At 38.7% G+C, this 22,093-nt stretch overlaps 1 protein-coding gene across 1 annotated transcript; it reads left to right on the top strand.

The window, feature by feature from the left end:
• Positions 1-9,181: 9,181 nt before the first annotated feature.
• On the top strand, positions 9,182-20,223 carry LOC140235199 (uncharacterized). The gene is made up of 2 exons (XM_072315233.1): positions 9,182-9,496; positions 19,269-20,223. Exons 1-2 carry the CDS (start codon positions 9,312-9,314, stop codon positions 20,221-20,223), a joined length of 1,140 nt encoding a protein of 379 aa, XP_072171334.1. The 5' UTR covers positions 9,182-9,311.
• Positions 20,224-22,093: the final 1,870 nt, after the last annotated feature.

Here is a 22,093-nt window from a genome sequence, read left to right as displayed (position 1 = left end):
TATGTGCGCGCGCGTACGCGTCCGTCCGATTTTTTCAATTTTTCAAAAAATGCTCCAAATGATCTGAAACGTGTGCAAAAAAATTTTGAGCTCGATTGGAGCATACAAATATTTCAACGCGCGCGTACGCGCGCGTTTTAAGATAAATATGAATTTTTGAGAATATGAGTAGATCCCGCTTGACTTGAAATATATGTGACGTAATTCACATTGAAAAATTCCATTCCATTAATGAGATATGCATGAAAATGTGTTTTCATATAATGACGTCATAGTGACGTCACGGTCGACTGATCACTGTGATTTTACTTGCGCTGTCGTCTTTGCGACATGATACATATATGGTATAAGTTTGACATTGATAGGCAATGCACTTTCTGAGCTAACTCTTGCACAACTTTTGCGGAGAAATAAAGAAATAAAGAAAGAAGAATAAAGAATCAGTACAGATACAGAAGGTGATCCGAGAGGATACTCGGATCACCTAATGACAATGTGACAAACAAACAAACAAAGCAAACAAACAGCAAAAGATATCAAGTGAAGGGGTGAGTGAGAAGGCAATTGGCCTTATTCAAAACTAATCCCGGAAAAGTAAATATATTGTATATACAGAGAAAAACATTGGCACACACACTCACACATACACACACATGCATACACAGACAAAAACATGGACCAGCGCACATTAACAATACGCAAGATGTCATTTTCACAAACACACCCTATCTTGCTAGTCTCTTATAAATTCGTAAAATGATATTGGTAACTTCCAGAAAACCTTTCAAGTAAAATACGCTTGAAAGCTTTCTTAGAACTTTGTACCGTTTTCTTACATTTCACATCAGAGTGGATGGAATTCCAGATTTGAGGGCTTTGAAAAAATATTGACTTTTTTTTTTTTTTTTTTTTTTTTGCTGTCCCGAGATCGAGTTGCAACGAAAATCTTTAGCGTGTAGTAGGGTTTGACTCCATCATCGCACAGTAAGCATGCAGGGAATGCTGTGACATATTCCATTTTGATTGGTCAATACCAGACGAGCAGTCAGGTATTCTTCGTTAGTTTGTTCGCAGACCCTTTCATCTCAACTTCATTTAAAAATGCTCCGATGAATGATTATGAAATTATGGGAGAGCAGCAAGTTTTATGATGTCTTAAAAAACATGTACATAGTAGCACCACGACGGTATGCAATATTGTATTCAAGTGTCGATCAACACCACATAGGTCTTTCTTTGAGACTAGTTATGGGCTCAATATTGCACCTTAGCAAGAATGAACCACAAACAGGAAGATATGTCTTTGTAATGGTAATTACGTTTCGACATCCCAACCAATAAGAGATAGGTTAGGTGAATGTTAAAGACACGGGGATACACGAATAGAAATTGCGCCAAAAAAAAAAATGAAATAAAACGAACATTATTCTAATAGGCATGCCTGGGCAGTAATCTGATGTATCTATTGATAAAGAATTCTATTTGAAGAATCATATCAGTTTGCTTTGTCAGAATCATGAGGAAAAGTGATAAAATAAGCCGGCTATCCAGGGTACAGTTTAAGCACTTTCACAAGAAACAGCTCTGATTAAGATTAACACTTTTGCACAATAATATTTCTGTTCAGAATTGACTTTTGCTTGATTTGTTTTTATCTTAAAGTATAGGATTTCATTTCATTTAATAGATAAACAAGCAAAATATAGCCAAAATTATGTTAACGTCCAAAATGAATCTTCAGATTGCTCAGCGAGACGGCGGCATCGAATCCCGATCAGCGAAGGCACAAATGCACCTGTGGAATTGTTTTGTACAGCAATAGAAATCTGACGACTATTTGAATAATTACAGCCAGTTGGAACTTCATCTGTTAAACCTCCTAGGTTATGTGTACAATGTGATTGGTCAATACCAGACAAGCAATCAGGTATTCTACGTTAGTTTTTTTGTAGTAGACCCCTTTCATCATGGACTCAACTTAATTTGAAAATATACTCTCGATGAATGATTACAGAATATGAAAGAAAATTAAGTTTCCTGATATCAAAAAATATACGTTCAATAATATCAGCACAAGGATATGTAATATTGCATTTTAGTGTCGAGCAACACCATAGGAGGTCTTTGTTTTGAGACTAATTTGGGGCGCAATATTGCACCGTCAATGACCGTGGCAAGATCGAACCCCAAATGAACCATATAAGAAGCAAAGTTCCACCATTTTCACAAATCGTGTAATTTGCACCCATTTCCGCGACTTCGAACCCTTCTAGCTCCCTTATTGAACCTTTTTTTCTTAGTGTGTATGATGCGGGTTCCGAACATCACTGAGGCGATTTACTTGATGATTTCAATAACTGTGATATAATGAAGAAAGTTATGATTATGATATTAATGAAAGTTTTGGGTGACAAGAACAATGACAGGAATGATCACTCACTAGTGCAAACGGTAGTAAGGCCATAACCCTGTTTCTACTTTCCCTTATACTGTTTTAACCAAAGTCTTGCAATATTGATTCTCTGTTGTTTGTTTTGTCAACTGGTCATTCTCACTTTCATCAGCTCCACGGCTTGTTCAGTTATACCCGATCCTTGAAGATCCGTTTGTTAGGCTGCGTTCACATAGAAGTTTTCGGTATTCGGTATTCGGCATTCGCTATTCGCTATTCGCTATTCGGGCCCCGAATACACCATCGCCGCAACGTCAACTCACCATCCCATGCAGTGAGGATTTCTTCCTCTTACATCCTAGCAAATCTTATTAACAATTTCTAAACTGCATCAGAATGTCAGTCTACATGCTTATTTTTGCTAAAGGGCAAATCCAGACCAAAATTGTCATTATTTCATAAACGAGAGACGGTATACGCTGCAAGAAAATCGAACAAGTTCGATTCCCACTTTGCTATACTTTTCGCAGCTATTCGGTACTTTCGAATAGTGCCCTCCTATGTGAACCGGTGTGAGGAAATCCTATCGTTCGATTCAAGCTATTCGCGTGCCCTCGAAAAACGAGCCCGAATACCCGAATAGTATACTTCTATGTGAACGCAGCCTTACCCACCCATCCCCCCCCCCTTCCATCACCTTAGCGCACTCTCCTTCACCCCTTTATTCTGCTTTCTTTCACCCTTCCTGGTCTGACAGGTTGTGTCAGGCACGCCTCTCTGTCCTCGTTCCATCTTCTTGACGTGTTTTGACCTCATACTGTCTTTCACGTACTCTCCTCCTATCCCCCGAGAATCCCCGACTTGGGTCCCGACACTTCCCCCATCACTCCCTGTCTCCATCATGTCCCCCTCTCGTCATTTTCATTTTTGAAGCCCTCCACTTTATTCTTCTCCTACCTTCAGACTCACCCCTCCCCCCACCACCCATAACTTTGCCCTCTTTCTTATTCGTCTGTGGCGTTCTCGAACTCATACAGCTGCAGTTCCTAACGCCTAAGGTGTGATGAATCGGTTTCTTTGAGTTCACCAAACAATTATCAGTAAAGAAGGCATTTCCTGAGCTACTAATCCCCAGTGAGCCTTGCGCCACGTCCCGGGTTTCCCGGTGCGTCTGCTGCCAGAATTCCTGCAGCGGACAAAAGTATCCGATTTCTTCTCTTTCGTGAGTCTATGAGTCCTTTGGACATAATAATATTCATCAAGTACAAAACGTTTTACCCTACACAGTGATCATTATAATACAGAATACAATAGTAACATACTTAAAGGAATACCGTAGAAGTGCATGGTGCTACATCTCAAAACGAGAAGTAATTGTCAGAAGCACACTATCTCTTCAAATTAGGCTTCGTGATGCTTAAGTTTCAATACAGCGCATTTAAACTGGGTGAGACAACATCAACAATTTACACTTACTTTGAACGCAAAATTTACCTGCAGGTTAATGCAGAGATTATATTGGTATCTGGATGATCGGTTACAATGTTCACTAAAAACGTTTACTAATGATGGTTTACTAATGATGGTCCAGTTTACTAATGATGGCTTACTAATGATGGTCCAGTTTACTAATGATGGTTTACTAATGATGATTTACTAATGATGGTCCAATTTACTAATGATGGTCCAGTTTACTAATGATGGTTTGCTAATGATGGTCCAGTTTACTAATGATGGTTTACTAATGATGGTCCAGTTTACTAATGATGGTTTACTAATGATGGTCCAGTTTACTAATGATGGTTTACTAATGATGGTCCAGTTTACTAATGATGGTTTACTAATGATGGTCCAGTTTGATGCAGTCTTTGTTTGGATAAGTTCTGCTTAAAGAATATTTGTGAAATGATTGTCCTAAATGGAATGTCGTCAAATTTTGAAAATATTTGGAATTTTGAAAAGCCACAGCCATGTTCCTGCTCTCATGTTGTTGTAACTTTTCTTTGTTTTGTATGTGTGTGTGTGTGTTTTTTTTTTTCTGCAGATAATACATCACCTGTTTGCCGAGGTAAGTCTTAGCTAACAGACAAAGAAAATGTTCGTTATTTCTTCTTACCTTTCTCCTATTAGAAAACGGAAGTACTACTTCCTTTAGCACTAATGAATGGCTGAACGTTAACAAAGAATCGTTGGCTGAGTATTAATTGGCGGTTAAATAAACGCTGCATTCTATTAGCACGTCCTATCCCTACATAGGTCCTATATTCACTGGACTACCACCTGTCTTCCGGCAGATTATATGATGAATTTTTCTCGCCGGACGGAATGTCATAATTTTCATAAACCCTGAAATGATTTTGAAATGATTTCTGTCGTTTTGAGGTTTTAGTTGTTCAGATAATGTCAGAGCATGCCGTAATAGATGAAAATATTCCAATGACTGTAGCTATAGAGATAAAGTATTCCTTTGCACTGTATTCCAAACTTCTTCAGCCATGAAATCAAACTAACTACTAGTATATAGCCTGCCCCTGCAAGATCAGCCAAGTGGTTTAAAATCTGTAAGATGATGTCTCCATGAGCTCAACAAAAAAAGAAAAAAAAAGAAATTTAACAAAGTCAAAATTTCTTCTTTGACAACGTAGATATTACGGTGCAAGATCGTGTATGAAAACACATCGCATACCATTGTTCATATTGTCATTCGCCATAAATGTCATATAAAAAAAAGAAGAAAAAAGTATAGCTCTGTGAAAGCCGATAATATTTTCCAAGACTTAGGCCTATAATTATGCTTGAAAGTTATTCTGCTATGTTATGATAAATTTCTTTCGTTACGAATTTGGACTTTGCTTCAGCTATAGGTACAAGACAAGTTGCGAACAAACTGACGGTACACTGAGGTATTCTGTTTTGATAGAGACAAAATGTCACACTATATCCTAGTTTTGCTTCACAGGTGACGTATATGATATGACTTTGATATCAACGATTCAATATCCATCATATCTGAGAACAATAGGCCTTTGTTTACAATGAAGTTGACTGAACCATAAACTTCACTCCAACGCAGCTGTGACGTATGTGCTATGCGGATGATAAGAAAGGGTGACTAAAGACATCAATAAAATCTATGGTATTCCATTCAGTCGCGAATTATGTTTCGAATTGGCAAATATGATCACAATAACGGGTGTAAAATAGTTATAACGTTATTTTTCTGTTCCAGGCCACTTCAGACAGTGACAGACGACTGGTACAACCAAGGAGGTATGAGAGACCTCCTTGGTACAACCTTTCTCAGTTTGGGACTTGCTCGAAGAAGCTATGTCATTGATCTCAAATGCATTTTATTCTTATAGCTTACGCTTGGATATCAAAGGCTTGTTTCGGAATCTGATTTGAACACGTGTCAGATTTCTTTTTTTAAAGACCAAACTATAAGGCTTGTGCTGACGTACATACATCCTACATTGATATATACGCATACATAATGATGATGATGATGGTGATGATGATGATAATAATAATAATAATAATAATGATAATGATAATAATAATAATAATAATGATAATGATAATAATAATGATAATAATAATAATGATAAGAAGAAGAAGAAGAAGAAGAAGAAGAAGAAGAAGAAGAAGAAAAAGAAGAAGAAAAAGACGAAGGAGGAGAAGAAGAAGAAGAAGAAGAAGAATGCATGGACCACAGCGGAGTATAAGAAACAACTTTTGTCTATCCTTGGATGGTAACACACAAACTAGTTATTTAAACCCTGACTCAGGTCTTGGTGTATCCAGCTCTCAGTCACTGATCATTAATCAGTGTACATACGACGAGAAACAAACATTGCCCCGCTCTGTGTTGACATTATTTCTTTATGACGTCAGAGAAGTCACATGTCGACCCCAAAGCATCACGAGAACTCAATTTAGTGATTAAAAACAAACGACCTTGACTGTGAGAATGCAGAAATCGTCCTCAATTAAAGAAGCACTAAACTCTGGAATTCATCACACCTATAGGACACGGTAGAAAATCTCTGATACATCATTTTCTCTTCATAGTTGAAAAAAAGTCTTGAGAAACTCTGTTGAAATTTTTAAAGAATTAAGCATTCATTGCATGTACATGTCTAACAGAAATAATGAGAATGTATATTATAATCATTTATGTTCTTGTTATTTGCTCTAACAGATTATCAATGAGTTTTGACATGTTGGATAACTCATTTGTCATCTACGTATATTTTGCCCTCTTGTTCTCTGCTTTGGTTTTAGTTTACGTGTGTCCTGAAATCATTATTTACATGTGATATTGCTGGATCTTCAAATCGATAAGTAACGTTTTTTTACTTGTTTGGAGAACCATCTATAAATCCATTTTGTCTTGCCATGTCCTGTCAGTATACTCATGTGTTTCCAATACATTCATTTTTATAACTGGTTCGTTTGTTTTTATCTAAAAGTCAAATAGAACACCAACTTAAACAAACGAACAATCTGATGCTTTAATTCGATCATCACAAAGAAAGACGTATAATTGGATATACAAATTCATCACTTTATTCTCCAGATGCCAGATCTTTCGCAAGTTAGAAAGAACTTATAGATATAAAAAATGCCTCACGTCTCTTCATATCCCTCTTATGTCTCTCAACTTTTGCACTAATTATCTTATACACCAGAGAAACATAGGCTAATGTTGTCAGGTTTTAACATTTTGATCCTCCACTCAAAACTTTAAAGATATCCTATATAAGCGTTGAATTTTGAATATCATTGAAACGTCAGTGATAACTCAATGATGAAAACAAGAACATTAGATTGTATTGATATATGTGTGTACAGACTTCTCTGGCATACTGAAAAAGAGAGTCGGCAGCATAACCTACTAGAAATATTGAATACTGCATATTACAGCTATCATTTCTCTTCAAAACTTTTGGTAGAAAGTATGAAATGCAATCGGTAATGGAAACTAAGACTATGATAAACACGGGCACGAAATTGTCATTTTACGTATAGTTGAACGAATTACTAAAAGATTCTACAATATTTCATCATCATCGATTTAGAACATTGCCCATAAAAAAGAACCATTCACGAGGCAGAAAAGACAAGCGATACTGCAGCGACATTGTAATCAAAAATATCTTCTGAAACCTAAATTCTGAAGAAATGCAAATGGAACCAGAGTGAAATATTGTATTGATGAGAAACAGAGAATGAAAGGTAAACAAACACGTATGTTTAGCACACATCGTCACAACTTGAAAAGAGAAGTAGAAGAAGCCAGCACCGAATTATGAGGAAACTTTCTTGTATGCAATAAGTACAAACTTATATGTTTCATTGCATCAAATTTCAAGTCCTTACTTTCAAGATTCGAGATCATAATCAATCTGATCAGTCTGCTCGGTGATAGAAACGTGATCATATTTAGAGTTCTCTTCTCCGTGCTATTGTTTGGGATAGATCGTGAAGGTACTGTGCCTTGCACTCCACTAATGTCTGAATATTGCATTTTGTAAGGAAAGCAAACCGGATTCGGATTCTTTTCTCGTTCTTAAAGTTATTGTGAACTGTACTTCACAAATGTCTGAATATCGCATTTTACTGTTTGTGATGCAAACCGGATTTCGATTTTTTCTCTTTCTTGAAGTTATTGTGAACTGTACGTCACAAACGTTTTACTGTTAGCGATGCAAACCGGTTTCGAAGAATTTTCTCGTTCTGAGGCGGATTCCTTCAAAATTAATTTTGTCATCTAACCTATTTTCCCCTTATATACTGGAAGTCAATAGACGATCAGAAAATAAATCTGAAGAGAACAAATATATCGTACAACATTTCAGCTGCACTTGAGGCTTTCGCATACTTATGACGTGGTAAATAAGGGTGTTTGCGAACAGAGTCGTCCCCCCCCCCCGCCCGCCTTTCCTTGTATTTCTTTCCTCGCTCGTACGTCTGGCATCTCTCATTTTTCGACGAAGTGAATACAGTATGGACCTAAGCCCCCTAACTTAATGAGGATTATCTACATTTGCGTGCAATAGAATTTTGCCATAAATGGATACTAGTACTTGAGATGAAACATATTTTAAGCAGTCGTGAATACATGCAGTTAAAAAGGAATTTCAAGACGCGTAAATTTCATATAATCATTCACTTTCCGCTAAGTAGTTTGTCTGGATGAACTCTTAATGTAACCGTCAAAAGAGGAAAGTTCAAACGCTGTTCCTGAGTTATTTGTAACATCAAATTAATATTGTTTGTTGCAGCAGTGTCATCTATTCTACCGAAAGAAGAAGGCAATGCGGAATTCTTCAGTACTTTCGAGGGAAATAGAACTATTCATACCAGCAAGAGTTTAGCGAGTTCTCGACTGCACCCAGCCAATAGGGGCACAGATTTCGCACAAGTTGTCTGCCAGCGTGTGCTTCAAACAGCGCATGCGTCAGTTTTCTTTGTTTAGCTGTAAGCTGTCTGAGGGTGGGCGGGGCGTCGAAGCCGTGTTTTGACAAAGACGCTCCACGCACAATTACTTCACGGATGATATTGAATATGTTCAAATGTGAGTAGGCAGTGTTGGGTCCATATTGGCCGAGACACACACGTGGGTTTACAGCTCGCTAGACTTGGAAGCACAGCTGTGCAGTGTCCACGGACAGAGCGCGATCAATATTTGCAAAAAAGTAAACAAAGAATTTTAACGGTATAAAAGCACCAGCTGGTCACGGATGCAGCCTTATTAGTATCACTTCCTCGGCCGAAGGTAGACCGGGGAGCAGAAATAGCCCAGGAAGCTTGTCTGTTCATTCAGCGAGAAGGTGGCTAGTACATCTCAGAGTCACGTTAGGCAATTAGGATCAAGTAATTTCAGTGTAGTAGAGATCAACAGATTGAAGTCAGAATGGAATCGTCAGGGAACCAGGAGATTGTATACATGTGCCTTCTTGCCAGTGTGGTGGCAAACATGGCTGTCTTCTGCTACTTCTTCATCTTCACTCTTGCGGATCTATTCGTCAAAACTTGTCACAGTCCCACGTCTAGATTACATCTGGCCCACAAGCACTGCACAGAGTTCATGCGCAATTTGTAAGTATTGAAGTGCCGTCTCATTTTCCCCATAAAGTTTTTTTTTTCTCTTTAAGATATTATGTGATACTAATGATTTTGCCTCTTGTTCACGTTGAAACATGCATTGCTTCTTCCAAGTTTAGGATCAGTATGATTGGTGTTTGAAGAAAATGTTGCCTCGTATTTCCATCCGTGAATAAGCGTACAAGATGTGATGCAGTAACAAACGATAATAATACACAATCAGAGGTAATACCTCGACTGGATGATGAGAAGAAATATACTGTTACTGGTTACGCGCTTCTTGTAAAATATGTTTAATCTTTGTCAAAGATTTGGTTTTGTCAGACACTGCCTAACTCTCCTTTTGAATCTGCATCATATTCTATCTCCCCTGCCCTTGGCCTCTTCTCTCTCGCCCCCTCCCCCTCTCTTCTATCTCTTCCTTTGTCTCACTCAGCTTCGTTGTCTCCAATAGTTTTCATCCCCAAAGAGTGCAAAACGTAAAGATAATCATCCAAAGACCTGAAGTCATGAATGATCGTTATGTGTCATTACAATTTTGGTGTCTTTAAAAGAACGTCTCCCTAGTGACAAAGGCGTAGATTGATTATAAACCTTTCGGTGTAGAAGAGTAATCTGAACTTTCCCCGTCAAGAGATGTTATCATATCCCAGCCAGCCTCTCCCGTGTGCCACTGTAATATCTCGCTTCTACACACTGTGATTCACCATAATCACGAGCTATAAATATTTCCGATCGCTCGTCCAAAATTATCCCTCTTTTTTTCCCGCAAAACGTCGTGCGAGTAATCTTCGTCGCCGAATAATCAAGGGCGAGCGAAATGTTGTGTCATGCAGCGTTAAAGCGCTGGGTTACCGAACGATTTATCCGAACTGTGATTTTCATTCATGATTCACCATCGCCAAGTGTAATAACTGTGTCGCCAGAACATATGTCGTAGTACAATAAGCGATTGTCCTTCCGTTCAATTTTGTGTCATGTATTTTTTTTAATCCAAGAAGCGCCTTGGTTTATGCGCATGGCGGCAATGGATTATGAGTGCTATACTTCTTTCTATGAGCAGCTCTAACAGATTATATGAAAACATAAAAAGAAACTTGTGTGAAACGATATAATTTTAAACAGATTTTTGTTCTTATCATAGTGGAATGAGTCAGTGATTTTTTTTTTATAATTCAGTTCACGTTTCTTTGTAATCATGTTTGAAAGTAGGCCTACATGTATTAACTTTAAACATTTGTTTCCTTCTCAGGATCAATTCAAAAGGAGCGTTAGCACCTTTGATAAATAATATTCGATTCCATTTTGAGTAGTTGTGACAGTTTTTATAACGAAAAGAAGACATTTAATGTGCTTTCTGTGAGAATGTAAATTGAGGAGATACTCCTTCTTACCAACATAATACCTTTGAGTAGATTTCCCAATACATCAATGGCATAAGTTCATTTTTATGAAGAACTATTGAACTGGGGATTGGCTGCTGCGGTCCCTGTATATCGATATCTTATCTCGAGTTTCCCATGTTGCTATGTAGAGAGATCGGATTCGATCTATCGATTAGTCACGTGACACGTTCCATCTTCTGCCCCCACGTACCACCTGTTTAGTGTAACGTTAATCCTGTGATGCTGGGTAATACGTGGCCAAGGTTTAGTTGAGAATAGTTACCCAAACCATGTGGATGGTGATCTCACTTCATAACGTGGGTGCAAAGAAATATGCGTTTTGATTGGTTTGCACGTGAGCACTCTTATCAAAGTACATAATCTAGACGGCATCTGTTTAGGTTAGGCCCATGAAGATAATGTTTATCATGTCGTCTTCCCGTATTCCTAATCTCAGCGAACAAGTGTGATTAATTTTGATGAAAAATACAAATTAATTCGTATCTTGATTTTAATCAATTCATCCACCTAGAAGCTACGCTGCAGATAAGATAATATCGCCTGAACATGCAACATTTTTTGATTATTTCTTTGGTGGTAATCTATTCATCCTTCACACCTCCCTGAGCCAAAGTCAAGTGATTTAGTGCGTAGGCTGGTATGAGCACGAACTTAAGTCCAGATATTGATTAGAATTTGCAAAGTTCATGCGACAAATTTCTAAACCACCTCTGTTTACTGGTTTCCAGGGAAGATCACCATTCAGTAGCAGCCTACTTTAGTACACAAGGCCAAAAATATCCGAAGCCCACGCGTCTTTTTACAAGTGTCTGCCTACCTAGCCCACGTAAAGGTATAGTCTTCATTATCAGACGCTTCTCGAAATCTCGTGCAAATGGATCGAACTATTCATATTCGGCTTCTCGGATTCATACTGAATAACTCTAGTCCTGCTTAATAGTTGAACATGTTTGCAATGGCATACATGTTACCCAAAGATAATGATTGATAAGTTCCTTATGGCCATCTCGTGACTTGGTGGTAATTGCAACTTTTAATAAAGTTCATATAAACACATTTGATATCATAAGCACTTGACTGTGTGATGAATGAATTCATCTTGCGTCACGTTTGCCAACGAGCCAGAGTAAAACGGTGAACAGGAAGGAGCGATGATGTAAATGCAATCAGACTTAGGTCTCTTGCCAGCTGTGGCAATTATGAATCCTCATCCAGGCCATACTCATATTTTGTGGTTTGCGTACATGACGTGATATTTTCCAGTTTGTCAGGAAGTTAATTTTCTTCTCTTCCTCCTCTTTGAGAGTTGAATTCATTAATCAAAGTGGTGTTCTTTCACTTTCCTCACACTCAGTATCACGCTCCAATAAAATTCCGCTCACCCGCGATCACGCAATTTTACGCCATGATCATACCATTTTAAATCTAAGTGTATGGGACTATCATAAGAATCTAGAATGATTTCTGACTTCGTGACCATGGAGACTGTATACGTACAATGACAAGTGAAACTTTTGGCCCTATAACAGTGACATGACGTGAATTCAGTTACATTTATTTCCTCTCTCTCATCCTCTCTCTCTTTTCATTGTCTGTATTTCGTATAATTCCATTAACTATCCCTATATGGCCCTTTCTTCAAGCACTTATAGCAGCTATGTACGAAATGAACATGGTAGTCATGGCATTGACCCTCTACAAAATATTGCTCGCTACCGTTTCTCTCAGGATTTCTATTTTAAGATGACATTGTCATTATTTTCGCCATTGCCCAGAATGATGCATTTCAAATTTCATCTCCATGTGCTAACAGGTAATGAGAGTGTAGATGAGTATTTTAAATTCTATTGTAGCCACCAACTCAGGTTATTTCAAGGTTGCAAAAAGACAGCGAAATTGTGGCTCAAGTAAAGCCAAAGTTTATCGACAAATTTTGCCGATGTATAGTAGTGAGGCTTTTATCAAGTCGTTACAATGAACAAAACAAAAATGCGTCGAAATGTGGTTTCCTTGTGAATTGTTTTACAGCCACAAAGAATACTACGTATGTTACCATCTACATTCTGCATTCTTGCACCAATACTAGGCAGGTCCATTAAAACTTTAAACTCGAAAAGCATTTCCGAATGGAATTTATATCTATTTGTAACCCGCAAGAATGAATCATCTTACATGTCAACGAAATACTTTGCATGGTTGAACTGAGTCAAAAGTCGCGGAAGTAATGATAATCAACAATAAATTACTTAACGGACCCGTGCACGACTTCCGCCGCCTATTAAAGCGTCACACATACCACTCAACCCACCTGAATCTGCCTTGGACTTTGGCCTCCATATAGCGATCAGATGATCGGGAGCATCGTGATTTCAACACCTGCCGTCCTCAAGCTCGACGTAATCATTTCCACGGCAACTATACGGCTCTTATAGCTTTGTATACAACATCAAAGAAAAACAAACAGTACTATTCGATTGAATCAATGAAATATGATGCTTTGGTAGCGTTAAGCAAGTATAGAGAAATGTTGATTACCGATTCTCTGCATTTATGATATTTCTATGACAACCTAGGAGGAATCATGCCATATACTGAACTGAAAAACAACAGGATGTTTTGACATGGCCGTTGAATTCTCTTAAGAAATATTTGCGAAATATCCACTATGTTGAACATAATTACTCATTGCCATCAGGGTATATCATGTGACTATAGACACAAACATTAGATTAATGAGGGAAAACAAAATAATATAAGAAGCAAGTCCTTCCCAACTTGGCACTATCCACATCATCAATTACTAATGGTATCTACCAAACAAGGTCATAACAAGTGTTTTGAGGCTAATGGGACTTCTTCAACAACTGACTCACGTGTTGTCAACTCAATGAACAACCGCAAAGCCAAACAAGTAACGTGTAAAACAATAAGGTGGTCTCATCCGTCAATCACACGGTAATTCTTCCTCTGCAATAAAACTATAAAGGTGAGTCTATGCCAACATTGATGATAAGACAAAAGTCAAGGTTGTAGTATAGACAAATTCAATCTACGCCTTGTCTGAGGCACTGGTATCCCTACGTCTTCTCGCGAGAACCCGATATGATCAAGTGGTGCGCCATCGATGTCGCACAAAAACAACACATATTTACGTGCATAACAAAGATAATCATTTAAAAAGGTATATAAATTCACTTTAAAGAAACTCAATTGTTAGTCCTCATCCCTATTTGCCTATTTCTTTAATATGTCTGGCATAAACAACTTTTCATCACGCTGTTTAGGTTTTTACAAATTAATGCTTGCGATGATAATCGTATATGATTACGTTCAATGACTCCACGAGAGTTCGTTTTGAAGCTCAGTGAAACCAATGAGCTCGTTGGTGAAACAGCAGGTTTATCCCATGGGCGCTGAGCAAAGAATATGCCAACGTCTAACACGTCTGCTACACATCCGCTATACAGAATTTTGAGAAGATGACATCATAATATTTATAGGAGCTGCTCCAAAAAGGTTATAGAGAAGAGGTTATGGAGAAGAAAAGATCACAATCTATTCGACATATTACTGTGAAACGGTCCTTGTAGCTACTATGTTTGAGTCATTGCTCATCGTCTTTTTATCGTGACACCTTGTATCAGGTGGGTTTATTTTTCACAACTATACCTTGTCATTCTTATGTCCAATGACATCTAATTTTATTTGAGAAAAAAAACCCCGTATAGACATGTTTTCTATCTCCCACTAGCTCACAGTCATTTTCTATTACCCTTTCCCCCCTAAAGAAGCGTAAAATATTTGTAAAAATACTCTTCTGTATCCTCGTATTACATATTTTTTTTTTTTTTTTTTTGGGGGGGGGGGTGAGAGTTTATACTTGACGAAGTAACGACTGGTCTGGGCTTTGTCTGCTGTGTGTGCTGCAGACAAAGAAGAAAGAACTCGTGGGTAAACAAGCATGTCTTTATCTCGTTTTCAACGCCCGGTCATTTCCGATATACTGGTTGAATTCTTCCGTCACATGAGAGAAGCAGTGACCAATGAACGCTATTTGTTGGCTTCATGCAAACGTTAATCCTTATTACCTATACATTTCATCTTCCCTGTACAAAGTTAGAGTTCACCTTAATGAAAATATTGTATCATTTAACGGGAATAGAACTGACTGGAAAAGCATGCTATACTAAAAACACTATCCGTTCTGAACTCTTGCAAAAATGACAGTTAATTATTTGTAGCTCACTAAGATGTAGCATTGTCTAACTCTAAATAGAACATAACAAACGATTAGAAAACTATGATTTAGGTAAAATCATCAATCAGACGTTTTCATTCTTAGAAAAAAAGTAATCGTATTTTTTTTTTTTTTTACAGCGCAACATCGGATGCAGTGGCGGATCCAGGCAGGGAGGGGGCACCCGGGCGCGCCCCCTCCCTTTAATTTTGTAAAGGCCCCCCCTTACGGAATTCCTGAATTCGCCCTTTGGATGGTTCTTGTTGTTCTGTGATCTAAAAATTGTTATCATTAGCATTATTTAAATAAAGTAATGTGGTGACCTATAGGGCATCGGGTATATGCAGACTGGTGACGCACATTAATTGAAGTATAGGCCTACACACTACAATGAAGATATTCCTTAGATGATAAAGCTATTAGTGGTAATAATTATTCATTTATTTGAAGGAACTTCCCTCTGAGGTTTCATCAATATGTATTCTCGTTTTCTTCAAAAGCAAAACGCGACGATCATATGACTTCATACTGATTTCTCAACGCCTTTGGAGCCCTAGATAAAGACAAGCAAATTCGTCGAGAATGCCAATGATAGTTCATGGGGGAATGGATAACAAATCACATGGCTACAGCTTAAATGCAACCTTTGAATATTGTTTTTCCCGACAGTTTCAAGAGAAATTAAATTGGAATAGGGTTCACATGAGGTTTATATGACTTTTATGAAGATCACAAGGGGTAAGAAACGGGGCCATAATTGGTTCTTTGCGATGTACCACCTGTTCCATTTTTTTGGCTGCCACAGTGTCGTACCAAGAAAATTGGGCAGTAAAAATTGATAGGGCGACATTGATACCAGCCTCAGAAACTCGTCTGCTTCATATCGCTCTTTTACTTTTTGTATCTCTCTTTTGCCTTTCGCATATAACTTCTACTTTTCGTATCTCTCTTTGAGTGTCCCTATACCATTTACATTAGATTATCCTTCACATAAACAAGCATTTTTAACTGTTTTATATATCCCCATCTTTCGCTCCACTTCCCCATTTCCTCTCGTATGTTTGTCTCTGTATGTTCCCTGTTCTGTTCCTTCGTTCTTCTTTGTTCTCTGCCTTTGTTCTCTCACACAAAGGATGCAAGCAAGCAAGCGATAATATCCTAATGATGCACCTTGTGCTATGTAGACAATGTTATCTCAATTCAATCTTGTCTGGTTTAGGTGTCATCCATCTTTTTTTTTTCCTCGAGAGATCTGACGATCAGAAGGAACAAAAGTGATACCAAAATCGCAAAGACGTTCCGCCATGTATTAAGACCTGATAGACATGGGTGATTCATCCACGTCACCCACAAACACGAGGGTGTGTGTAGTTTGGGAGATTTTTGAAAACAGAAGCGTTGAAGATTTGAGAGTTTGGTGTCATTAGCTAGAGAGAATTTAAAGACACACTGTATCTATTGCAAGCTAAGATAACTGAAGTGAAATGGCGTCCGTGAGTAACATGTATCATGGCACAGGATCACTTCACATCCTCAATAACATTATTCATTTATGAATTTAGTCAATGTTAAGAAATTACCACAGCTTGTAAGGACTGGCAAATATATGTAGTTCCTCTGTTTTAACCCCCCCCCCCCACATTTAAATCAAAATGGAATGTAATTAATTCAAGAAAAGAGTAATGATTCTGCACTACTCCACTTTTATCAACCCATGAACGATGAATGCTTTAACATTGAAAAGGATACAATAAAACCACATGCGACAAAATCATTTCTAGTCACTATCCATTGCTAACGACAAGGAGTGGAGAGGAATGTTGGGGAAGGGGTATGAGGGCTGGTGGGGATGGGTTGGGCGGGGTTTTGGGTGAGGGGCGAAAGGATGAAGGGAAGTGATAGAGAGAGATGATGGAAATGTTGAGAAATGTTAAGGGTGTCAGGGGAGGGGCGGAGACCGTCGTTGTTGGAATTGGAGAGTGGTGTTGGGGAGACGTTGAGATAGGCATTAGGGAGGAACGAAGAGTGGGTTGGAAATGGAGCTGTTTGGGGAAGGGTGGAGAGCGGTGTTGGGGAGGGGTGGAGAGAGTTGTCAGGGGAGGGGTGGAGAGGGGTGTGGTTATAGGGAAGGGGTGGAGAGATCTGATGTTGAGGAGTGGAAAGAGATGTTGGGGATGTTGAGACAGCGGTTAAGAGGGCGTATTATAGGGCTTACTCTTCAGTGATTTAGTACAACATAATGTTTATCTCGATCAGACACCGCCGCAAAAGTTTGACAATGAACAACATACTTTCACATGTTAACAGCAGGACGGTGATGTTTATACATGTATTACGTGTTTGTTTGTTTTTTTCAGAAATGGAAGTTTCATCCTTTCGGCATGTTAAGAATTGTTGGACATTTTTCTCATTCAGAAAGCGATCTGTGAAACTGCTTTTTGCATTGTCCGAATGTAGTGTGAGAAAAACATTCCGGGAAGCATTACAGTTAACATACGATATTGAAGCTCGCCAGTTGCCCGAAACTTATTTGCGGATCATTATTTCTTACTATTGATTACCTCAGCTACCTATTTACAGGCTTTTAGAGTCTGTGCGTAAGTCTGAGGTCAGATAATCTAACTTTTGAACGTGATACGGAATCTAGAATGATTTTAATGGTGTAATCACACGGTTATATGAGTCATCATTAGATGAATATATCCAAGATATTTACAGCACAGATGTTTTGACGTCACTTATCACGAAACTCTTTCCCCCATGAGTTTACCTGAAGCCTCCACAATGTTCACCCCTTCTCCAGCTGTGAGGCGTGGTTCTCAATATCAATCGTATTTTCGTTCCATTCTCTAAGAATCAAGTTTAAACATCTGATCTATTTGATTGCATGTATTTCTGGCTTCAGTCACCTTCCTTTTGACATCTCATCCTTCTCTACTCACAAGATCATCATACATTCGGCTGCTGCATAAAGGTTCACAGTTAGTTAGCCCCCCGTGACGAGTCTTGTGATGATTGCTGGGGAGGGATTTTCCCTCCACACATTGTAATGAGACATAGCCGCAGTCATCCCTACTCCATCCAGACATACTTTAACTAGCCAATTAGATGATCCTAGAATTTATAAGTTTTAGTCCCCTTATCAGTAACAAACTAACTTATCGAGGTTGATCTTTTTTTATTATGTTTAAGTGATGTTAAATATATCATTGAACATCTGTTAAACTTTGAGTGAGTCGACAGTATTTCGAGATGCGCCGTACAAACGTATACCAAGCATGCAAGGTTCACTCTGAAAAGAGATCTAATTTAATTTTCATGCTTCCTTCGTTGTCGAATGCCAGTCGCCTGCTTTCGGGAGCGTGCCACAATTAGCAGCAATTTGTATATTTAATCCTACAGGCTGACTATTAGAGATTTCATTCTCATATTTTAGAGACTTAACAATTTGCGGCTGTCATAATCACACATAGACACCTTTCTAACGACAGGATTTCAGCTCAGTGTTTGCTGTGGTACATCCTGCCTTACTCTCCAACAAATTATCACCTTCTTCTTGCCACGAATAACGCTCGCCTTCCTTATCTCTTTTTAGCAGTTGTCATGGCCCCTTGATAGTCTCCCAACGAGCCGTTCTCTAGTTTCATGCTCAGACGATTGTTTTAGCAGTTGCCGAAATAGCGCAGACAAACGTCGATTCCGTTTTACTTATTTAACTTTCCCTCCCTGTCTAGCTTACTTTGAACAATTTTCTTTTGTTTGTTAAATCATACAGCCCTTTTATAATGTTAACTTTTGTCAAAGTAACTTTTTATTCATTTTGAGTTTTTAACTGTTTTTTTTTTCTGCAACGAAATACAACAAAATACATTTTCTCAGAGATCGGCCTAACTTTGTCCTATGTCATTCATCCATTAATACCATTCATTCATTCATTCATTCATTCATTCATTCATTCATTCATTCATTCATTCATTCATTCATTCACTCATTCATTCATTCTTATATTCATTCTAACCATCTGTTTAGTTCACATAGATTTGAATGATAAGATTTCTTCATCTATACTTTATGCGATGACTAACCATCATATCGCCTTGTTCTGTTGTTCTCCCAAACACAGCTACCTTGAATCTGCCTTCTATACCATCCAGGGAATATCAGCTATTGTCATCACCTTGGTCTACCACGACAGTGTCCTCTCCTTTGAAGAAGAGCTCATCCCACAGGTTCAGCTCCTTCTGGCTGCTTCTCTTGGCTTTCATCTCGTTGCCTTCTGTCGTGTAGCATTTCTCGGGAAGAGCTGCATCGTCAAGTACACCATTCTCCTCATGCAGTTTATGGTCATCCTCACTACCATCGCTGTTATAGTAACACGTGAGGACGCCCCCATCGGCATGATCATGCTAGTGAGTGAAACAGACATGTTGTTTGCGAATATTGGTAAATTTCACAAAGTCATTCGTTTGAAGGGCACCAGAAGATACCGAGTCATTGTCTACATTGGAACATGTGCAACAATCCTTTCCCGTGCTATCATTCCACTCGGCTACCTGGCCATGGCCCTTCTGGAAGGTAGTCCCCTCAAGATGTCTGTATCAGCAACCACGGTGTTCTTTGTCGGCCTGGTCGCCTGTGGTGCCATCAACACCTGGAGGATTAATTCGGCCCTTGCTCGCATCTGCAGGAAAGAAGAAAGGATCGTGGAGGTGATACCTTATGCAAATCTGTCGGAGGAGGGCGCTAGTACAGGTGGGCCCAAACCTGAGGAAGTTGCGGCTACCAACATTGAACTGCCGCCATCATACAACGAGGTCTTTGCGACCCAGGATGCTGTCGACAATACATCTTCCGTTGGTGCTGCTGTCAGCCAAGAAGGTGGCCCACGACTTGCTTTCACTAACCCCATGTCCCAAGATATCTCGGATCAGACAAGTGGCAGCTCCAGCGTTCCTTCAGAAGAGTCAGCAGCAGCGAATTCGAACGCTTTCATTTCAATTAACCTCAGTCAAACTTCCGGCGAGACTGAGCCAGACCTGACCCACCCAAGCCCCGATTTACAGTGTTCTTCTGCATAGACGCTACTCAGACACTATGCTGGTCTGTAGGACAGATTTGCACTTGACAATCGCCTCAGGAAAAATGTTCGAATTAACTGAGCATTGAATGTTCGGTCTATCGGTGCAACGATATCCGAGTAATCTTTCAACTATTTATACATTGCTGCACAAAATGGCCAAGTTTATTTGTTTCCTTCTCATTTTGGCTTTGATTTGTCCGCTGGAGGAGCTCAAGGGATGTGATGGGAATGGACGAGCCAAATCCATCAGACTTGCCTCACTCGGCTGATGACCAACGACGATTTCACTCAGAAAGAGAGTTGAATGATATGAAAACTGCCAAAACTCAAGCGAAAGTTTGAGAGACATCGGACAAGGATAAAAACAGTTGCAACAACTACAAGTCAATCTAACGTTTCATGAGTTTACTGTGGAAAATAACGACATGACTGTTTGATGATAACAGGTGTATGCTTGATGTAAATATCATCGCAGTCTTCTAAACGTTGTAAAATATATTCCTTTGTGCTGTTGTAAGTAGGGATATCGTATACCAGAGCAGGGCAATGTCATTCGAATAATCATGAATAGTGCCTGAAAATTAGGTGTTTTTTTTATTTCTTTTTGTAAATTTGCAGATTTGCTGGCAAATCGAATTCAAGATGTTAATGGCAACAGGGGAAATAAAATGTGTAATTCTGTAAAGTTCTGTATATTATGCCAATCTGTGCCATATCTGATGCCAAAAGAAGGAAAAACTTGTCGTCTACCCGTCGTTGAGTATCCCTGGTAAGAACATTTTAGTGCTAGAGATTTTGTAGCTAATCATAATGTGATTCTCTATTCAGAATATCTGGTGATATGGATTACACATTCTTAGATGAAAGGTGTTCTTATCTGTCTTCAGTTCTGTTAACTTTCATTTCTGTTGGTCTGTTGTTCTGTCTCGTAGACGATCCTTTCTGCTTGCCTGTTACATTCATCTCTGATTTTCTCGTTTGTTTTCATTTTCTTTTTTGTTTGCTTGTTTGTTTTAATCCTGTGTTCTCATTATCGACGATGCGTTCAAATTTCCGAGACCCTCTCAAGCTATACGACCAGTACTCTCTTATCCCTTCTTCGGCAAGAGATAATGAGAATGAGATTGTTTTATAATAAGGTGAACTGCTTGTTAATCTAATTCAAGTATGGATAGCTGCATCTTCGCCTTGCAGCTTTGATCGACACCGTCGAAAAAATCTGTTTCAAACACAGCATCATTTCTTTTCTCTTTTTTCCCCAAATGCAAGCTGAAATCAAAGCGGTGAAATGCGGTAGACTGTGTCATCTGTTCGTGTAGATAGATTTCTTTCTTTTTTTTTTCTAAACATTTTACAGTGACAACGAAAGAAAACTTGGTGAGCGTATGTAGTTGTTTTGGTTTTACAATGTAGTCGACAAGCCATTATTTATTTGAACACGGTAATAAACGGTGTTGGTTTTGTAAAAATTCACCTCACTTATATACGAGTGATATTTGGATTTCTGTCTAAATTTGGAAATAAGTTAAAACGCGAACATTCGTGTGTGTGGGAGAGAGGGAGAGGGGGAGGTGGAGAGGGAGAGAAACCCATTCAAATCTGCCTTCATAAATCTCAACGAAGTAATGGTGTTAAAGTGCCTCTTTTCTCGTACAACTAATGATATGAGAAGACATATATCAACAATCGTTGGTCACATAAATCATGACAATTTGAATTCTTATACATGTACTGCAGGTGTACATACATAATTTATGTCATACATACATGTAGTCTAATTCATGACGGGTTTCATTAATAGTCTGTGTAACTTTCAGACGTCTGATAACTGTCATGCAGAACTCTTACCCCCCCCCCACTGAAATATA

The sequence above is a fragment of the Diadema setosum genome, chromosome 11 (assembly GCF_964275005.1).
Source record: "Diadema setosum chromosome 11, eeDiaSeto1, whole genome shotgun sequence".
NCBI classification, from domain to species: domain Eukaryota; kingdom Metazoa; phylum Echinodermata; class Echinoidea; order Diadematoida; family Diadematidae; genus Diadema; species Diadema setosum.
The sequence above is the reverse complement of the archived record's forward strand: the minus strand, read 5'-3'. Positions and strand labels throughout refer to the sequence as shown.